An 8,285-nucleotide genomic window follows, 5' to 3' on the forward strand; every position below is an offset into this window, starting at 1 on the left:
TGCTAGAGCACACCAGGTAGAAACTTTACCAATTTCTAATTATATTAACCTTACAAATCTTTTGTTTGTGATTTTGATTGTAACAATGCCATGCCATCTGTCGGCTGTGAGCCAAAACACATGGTATACCATTGCCAACTTTGATGGCTTTTGCAAGGCCGATAAACTAGAGCACACCAGGTGTTTGTGAAAATGACCCTTTAAGGATACTTAATCTGTATTTTTTTTTCTGATTTTAGTTTAATCTGTGTTTTAAGGATACTTACTTAATCTGTGTTTGTGAAAATAACCTTTTAAGGATAAACAAAACACATAAATTCTTATGCTTGGTGTGACCATCCAAATTAGGCCATGGCTGGGAGAAGTGGGAGTATTGCAATCGGAATCGACCTCGGCACAACATATTCCTGTGTTGGGCTCTGGCGGAATGACCGGGTAGAGATCATTGCCAATGACCAGGGAAGCCGCACTACGCCTTCTTACGTGGCCTTCAAAGAAACCGAGAGACTCGTCGGTGATGCGGCTAAGAATGAGGCCACTAGGAACCCTACCAATACAGTCTTTGGTGCGTCTCACACATCTAATACTTTTATTTTACGTTATTTGTTAATAATCCAGTGTCCCAGTTGTTTCTCAGTAGAATGTTGCATATTTGGAGTCATCTATCAGTACACAAAAGTAAATTAAACATCAAATGTCTCCTACTTTCACCAAATTTATTCTAATGGGTATCGTCACCTTTCATTTTTCAATTGATGCACTGGACAATAAATGTGTCATTTCCTTGTAAAATTGGATGCATGTTTTGTAAACCAACATGTCATGAAGCTTTCCATTCATTGGGTACAAAGGGAAAAAAATTTCAGTTTCAGGACCACAAAACTTTAGTACTTTATCAATTTGCTCATAATTCATTTATTTATTTGTTTCATTTGGTGCTCCTGTTTGATCCTTCTTTAGATGAAATCAAAGTTCATATTTTGACTCAATTGAGTCTTAGTTCATATTTTGACTCAATTGAGTCTTAGTTCATTGAAGTTTACCAAGTAACTAATTAACTATTTGCTATGTTCTGCTGTTCAAAACAGTGCAGCCTTAACTTGATTACTGTACTCAACTGTAAAGTGTCTAGGACTTGTATGCATTTCTGACATTAATCCATGCATCCTAGTCGACCGAAAATTAAGACTATTATAACATAAATATTAACATAAATATATAGAATTGACTTGCAGAATCTGACATATTAGAAAAATAGTCATTTATTTGGGGCATAAAATTAGCATAATATTGATTTGCTTGTTTTCATTTTCTTTTAGATGTCAAGCGGTTGATGGGCAGACGCTTTTCCGATCCATGCGTCCAAAGTGACAAGAAGCTTTGGCCTTTCAACGTAATTGAGGACAATGGCAATCGGCCCAACATCATTGTCGAATATCAAGGTGAGGAGAAGCAATTTGCTGCTGAAGAGATATCTGCAATGATTCTTACAAAGATGAAAGAAGTGGCGGAGGAATTCCTCGGTTGCACTGTTAAAGATGCCGTAGTCACTGTCCCTGCATACTTCAATGATGCCCAGCGTCAGGCCACCAAAGATGCTGGTCTTATTGCTGGCCTAAATGTTATGCGTATCATGGATGAGCCGACTGCAGCTGCTGTGGCTTACGGCTTTGATACAAATGAAGTTAACTCTCCTGTGAAGAAGAATGTGCTTATATTTGACCTTGGTGGTGGCACTTTTGATGTCTCCTTGCTTAGTATTAGCAACGGTGTCATTGAGGTGAAGGCCACTGCTGGTGACACCCACCTCGGTGGGGAGGACTTTGACAACCGCATGTTGAATTATTTTGTTGAAGAATTTAGAAGGAAGCATAGGAAGGACATCAGCAGCAATCCGAAGGCTTTGACACGCCTTAAGATCGCATGTGAGCAGGCGAAGAGAATCCTCACCACCACCACACAAACTGCTGTCAACATTGATTGTCTCTATGAGGGTATTGATTTGTATTCCACAATAACTCGTGCACGGTTTGAAGAGCTTAATGCAGACCTTTTCGAGAAATGCATTGAGACTGTGGCAAGGTGTCATGAGGATGCTAGCATAGACAAGGACAATATTGATGGGGTGGTTCTCGTTGGCGGTTCTACCCGGATTCCTAAAGTCCAACAACTCTTGAAGAATTATTTTAATGGTAAGGAGCTATGTAATAGCATCCACCCAGATGAAGCTGTCGCATATGGTGCTGCTGTACATGCTGCAAATTTAAGTGGGCAAGGTACTGAGGAGATCAAAAATTTGGTGCTCATTGATGTTACCCCACTTTCGCTTGGCATTAATACATTACGTGATACTACATCTGTCATCATTCCAAAGAACACGCCAGTACCAACACAGAAGTCGAGATTGTACATCACAACCTGTGATTTCCAATCTGGATTCAGCATCAAAGTTTACGAGGGAGAGCGTGTGAGGTGTGAAGACAACAATTTGCTTGGACAATTTTCACTATCTGGGATCCATCCTGCACCAAGAGGTGAAACAAAGATTGATGTATCTTTTAAAATTGACAGGGATGGCATATTACATGTATCTGCTGAGGAGCCAATCAGCGGTAGAAAGAAAGAAATCACCTTGATCAACAGAGAGGGCAGGCTCAGCAAGGAAGAGATAGATAGGATGGTTCATGAAGCAGAAAGATATAGAATCGAGGATGAACAATTCAAAAAGAAGGTTTTAGCCAAGAACTTGCTGGAAGGCTATGCATTCGGCTTGAGAAAGTTGGTAAAGGAGGATCAGGTTGTTTCAAAGGTACCAGGTGGGTATGTTAAGTATGTTGATGAAGCTGTCGACAAGATGATAGAATGGCTTGAGCATGATGTGCTGAAGGATGCATCCGAGTATAACACCAAGAAGAAAGAGCTTGAAGAGATGAGCTCGACCCTCTCTAGAATGAGCTTATAATACATTTATACAAGTATTTTGAGACTGAATATCTATTATTTTGATGATGAATAGAATATGTGATATTAATTAGTGGATTATCTGTTTGATTTCTTTCTCTTTTGGTTGGGTTAAGAGTAGAGAAGGATTGTGGTTCTGTTCTTTTGAAATCATTCTAGCACCTCAACATTAGTAAGCTATTTCGTTTTCACAATATTTGTTTATCAAGTGCTTGCTTCTTAATTTATAGAACTGAGTAAATCTCGTGATGGTAGTTTAGTTTTGCTAATTTACCTTTCTATCTCTGAATCTATATGTTCTTTTTCTTTAATTTAGAAGGCTATAAGACTACTATAAATGCAAATATATTAAAACTAATGAAAATTTACAAAACAGAGAGGTTAAATTCAGGGAAGTGACAGAGAAAATTAAAACGGAGAGCAATCTGATAAAAGTAAAACAAGTAATCTGATTTTCTCTGAAATTTTAAATGCAATATATTCTGTCTTAGAAATTTGACGTAGGTATTTGCTGAGAAAAGAAAAAAAAAATGTTATACGTATATTTCTTTTAACATCACAATTTATTGTGTTATATTGGGATAATTGGATTAGATATATTAGAAGTAGAATATTGAGTATTGTATATGTCCAATATTGCAAGATCTTCTCTCCATTGGGCCTGTTTTGGGCCGTTGTTTTCTCTCAGCCTGAATAGCCTACCGTCTGACTGATTGGCTTGCGCAGAAAAAGTTGAATGATGTACAGATTTTTATCTCAAAATTAAATGTTCTGACCTTCAATCTTTTCTTAAAAAAATATTAAAATACCTATCGATAGATGATGTACCACTTTTCTTGCAGTTAATCAAATTTCGAATCTCAGCAGGAACGTAGATCTAGTTTGCAGTTTGCACAAACTTTAAAAGTGAAAAGCAGGACCAATCAGTTAGACCTAGGGGTGCAAACGGATCGGATATTATCCGTTCGGATCCGGATCCGTATCTGATTTTTTACGGATACGGATATTCGGATACGGATAATTTGCGGATACGGATACGGATACGGATATTACTTACGCGGATACGGATCCGGATATGGTTTCAATTTTTGAAAGCGGATACGAATACGGATACGGATATTATCCGTATCCGTAACTTTAATTAAACGGATATCCGGATCAGTACACAGTAAAAAAAAAAATTCTAAAATAAAACCTTTCCACTTCTGACGTTTTGACTTTCTTCTTTTATTAAGATTTGAGACGGAGAGGCTGAATAATATTGATTATTATTGTTCCAAACTTGTCTTTTTTTTATTTCCTAATAGATTGTTTCCCAAAATGCTGCCGAATTTCAAAAGAATAGATTAATATTTCCTTGCTGCTTTGTTTCAATAAACTCTGGTGACGATTCAACTATTCGATTTCTTCTCTCAAGTTCCAGACCTAAGGTACAAAATAGTTTAATTTTGATTATTATTGTTGGATTATTGTTCATGTAACTCATATATCATTGAATTTTGACTATTATTGTTGAATTTTAGCTTTTGACTCACTTGATTTCTATTATTTTTGTTAGATTTTTTTACTTATGGTCTTCTCTTAGTGAGATTTTAGGGTCTTGTCTCTAGTGAGATTTGAATAATCTGATTGCTTAGACTAAAATAATATTTCTTTTGTTGCATTTAAATGTTGTTTAGACTTAAAATCATATGCTGCTTAAAAGCAGAAGTGCAAATTAAGAACCGGTTCCTGACAGAGACATAACGCAACCCAATTTCTTCAGATTATATGTCAATTAAAAGTGATCATAGGTGCATATGAGTCAATTTAATGTCTCAAGTCTCAAGCCTTTGTTATTTTATTTTGCATCTCTATTTTAATCTACAATATACAAATTCATGAAAATTAAAACATTGGTTAATTTAAAAAAAAAATATTGCCAGCTTTAGAATTCACCATATACATTTTGATAATTCAGTATATATTATATATCTAAATGCCTCTGCAGCTTCATCATATGTTATTGTTTGAAAAAAATTAACTAATTTTCTAATTATTTAGGTTATCACTCTAAATGGCATCATCGAGTAGACCTATCGAAAGCGAGCCACAACAGAATCCGGCACCTACTGCAAATGTTGGTACTAGCAATGTTACAGATGAAAACCCACCTAGTAAAAAGCAAAAGAAACTAAAATCAGATGTTTGGAATTATTTTGATAGAAGTAAGACCACTGAAATAGTGAATGGAAAGCAGATAACAAATGTCACTGCAACTTGCAAAGTTTGCTCTCAAACGTTTGAAGCAAATAGCAAACATGGTACCACGCGCTTACGGAATCATTATACGGGAAAGCATGGTGTTCCAACGGGACAAGGTTTAATTAGTTCAATTGGAGAGATATTCAAGTATGATGAGGAATCAAGTCGTAAGAAATTGGCACTTGCCGTTGTAATGCATGAGTATCCATTTCGTATCGTTGAGCATGAGTACTTTGTTGATTTTGTTAAATCCCTTCGTCCCTCTTTTCAGATGAAATCACGTACTACATGTAGAAAGGAAATATTGGAGATGTTCAAAGAAGAAAGGGGAAAGGTTTTCAAGTTCCTTGGATCACTTTCATGCCGATTGAGTTCCACCATGGATTTATGGGCTTCACGGCAGAATAAGAGCTACATGTGTGTGAGGGAGACATACGGGTGCGAGGGAAAAAGATCATTAGTTTCATGCGCCTGCGAGGGAGACATACGGGTGCAAACTTATATCAAGCGGTTATGAAAATTTTGTTTGATTGGAACATTGATAAGAAAATGTTTTCAATTACATTGGATAATGATGGTGCCAATGGTGTGTGTGTGAGGGAAATGGTTGAGCGACTCAATAAAATCGGAGGAATTTGTTGTGGTGGAAAGCTCTTTCATGTGAGATGTGCCGCTCACATAATGAACCTTGTTGTGCAAGATGGAATAAATGTGATAAGGAAAGGAATTGATAACATAAGAGAAGTGGTGGGAAAAGTGAAACATTCTCCTATATTGCGGGAAGAATTTGAGAAAAGGGCTAGCGATTGTAAGTTAGACATTGGAAGAGCACTTTCCTTGGATGTCTCTACTGGGTGGAACTCGACCTATATGATGCTAAAGGATGCTATCTACTACCGAGATGCATTTGAGAGGATGTACATCCTCAACAATGCATGGTTTCCTAAGTTTCATTCAAGTGAAGAGTGGCAAGGGGCTAATGAGCTATGCAAAATTTTAAAGAACTTCCATACAGTAATAGAGATTCTATCGGGTACTTCTTATCCAACCTCTAACTTGTTCTTTGCAAAATTTTGTGATATCAAACTAAGAATTGAAGATTGGCTTAGAAAGGAAAATCCAACCATTGTTGAAATGGCTTCCTTAATGAAGGAGAAATTTGAAAAGTATTGGAACCAATCAAACATCGTACTAGCAATAGCTTCTTTTCTAGACCCACGCTATAAGATGGGGTTGATTGAATTCTACTATCCCAAAATTTATCAAAATAAAGGAGTTGCTGAATTGGAAGAGTTCAATAGGGTTTTGAAAGAGTTATATGGAGAGTATGCATTGAAGTACCAAAGTGTTGAAGAAGTAGCACAAGATGGTGGTGGTTCTGTTCCCGGTGGTGACATGAGTGACGGTGACGAGGATATGGGCAACGAACTCAATCAGTTTATGTTGGAGAGATCTCAGCCATGGAATAGCAAATCTGACCTAGATCAATACCTAGAGAGGCGTCCTACTTCGTGCCCTCAAGGTCAAGATTTTAATGTGCTTAATTGGTGGAAATCAGAAGGTAAAGACTATCAAATCCTGTCTAAACTTGCTCAAGATGTGTTAGCTGTACCGGTCTCGACGGTTGCTTCAGAGTCGGCTTTCAGCACTGGTGGTCGTGTCATTAATGCCTATAGAAGCAAACTAGACACCGAAGCTGTTGAAGCACTAGTGTGCATACAAGATTGGGTCAGAGGTGATAAAAAAGGTACCGTTTTTTTTTTAATTATATCATTTCTATTAACTTGTTGTTTCTATTTTTTTTTAATTATACTAGCCTACTAGGTCAGAGGTGAAAATTTTAGACAATATTAATATAGTTCTATTGGAGCACAGAAAGGAAATAGTATAGGACGAACTTTCTTACTGGTTCATAGTTATGTTGAAACTCTAATAAAAAATTTAGTCAAGTTGTTGCTATAATTAATCAAACAATTATGTCACATATATTATTTAGTCGTGTATATAATTAAAATAAAGTTAATAAACTAACCTTTTTCATATTTATAGAAAAGTCAGAAAATAAATTTTAACAATTGTATATATCTTTGCATTCAAACCATCTTTTCTTGAATCAATTTCTTAAATGATATATTTCTGATTCAATTATTATGAAAATCAAATATTAATTTCAGTTATGATTTTAATTTCAGATTGTGCAGCATCAATTTTTGATTCTATGGAGGAAACAGAAGAAGAAGATGGAGATAATAATAGCGATTGATGTGTTAACAAAATTTATTAAACTATCTCTTTCTAATTTTAAAATTATATATTTTTAGAGATAATATCTTTTGTGTTGGTATATTTTGATTGGAATTATAGTTATGTTGGTGAATTTTAGTTAATTGGATATGGTTAGTGAATTGATGAATTTTAATTATGGCTATATATATTTTGTAATGGCATAACATATGTATTTTGAATTAAGAATCCGAATTATATCCTTATTCGTATTCGTATCCGAAAAATATCCAATCCGTATCCGTATCCGATTAATATCCGATCCGTATCCGTATCCGATTAATATCCGATCCGTATCCGTATCCGATTAATATCCGATCCTTATCCGTATCCGAAAAAAAAAACAGATACGGATATGGTTTTAGCACTATCCGATCCGTGTCCGATCCGTTTGCACCCCTAGTTAGACCAGAAAAATCAAATTCGGAGAATATACCGGTTCAGTTTGCTGAGGGATCAGAAATATAAAAAAGGACCAGTCAAAAAACCGTTTTTCTATTATTAGAAAACGATGAACTGTTCAGAGTAGAGTTGTCAATGGATATGGTACAGGTTGGTGGAGATATTTTCTCACCATATCCATTTAAAATTAATCTTATTCATACTCTTTTCTTATCCATTAAATATTAACTTATTCATATCCTACTCTTATAATAACAGATAGTTAAACAAATAACTATAGTTAGTGAATAAATTAATAGCATATATAATTTAATCCGAAATATAAAAAATAACAAATATTAAGAGAAATGTTCTGCTACCCCGAGCCATCATATTCGAGCGCGTCCCCCAAGTAG

At 35.7% G+C, this 8,285-nt stretch overlaps 1 protein-coding gene across 1 annotated transcript; it reads left to right on the forward strand.

The window, feature by feature from the left end:
- Positions 1-338: 338 nt before the first annotated feature.
- Positions 339-3,139, forward strand: LOC144546033 (heat shock cognate 70 kDa protein-like). The gene is made up of 2 exons (XM_078294583.1): positions 339-565; positions 1,320-3,139. Exons 1-2 carry the CDS (start codon positions 352-354, stop codon positions 2,960-2,962), a joined length of 1,857 nt encoding a protein of 618 aa, XP_078150709.1. The 5' UTR covers positions 339-351; the 3' UTR covers positions 2,963-3,139.
- Positions 3,140-8,285: the final 5,146 nt, after the last annotated feature.

This window comes from Carex rostrata, chromosome 2, assembly GCF_964058835.1.
Source record: "Carex rostrata chromosome 2, lpCarRost1.2, whole genome shotgun sequence".
NCBI classification, from domain to species: domain Eukaryota; kingdom Viridiplantae; phylum Streptophyta; class Magnoliopsida; order Poales; family Cyperaceae; genus Carex; species Carex rostrata.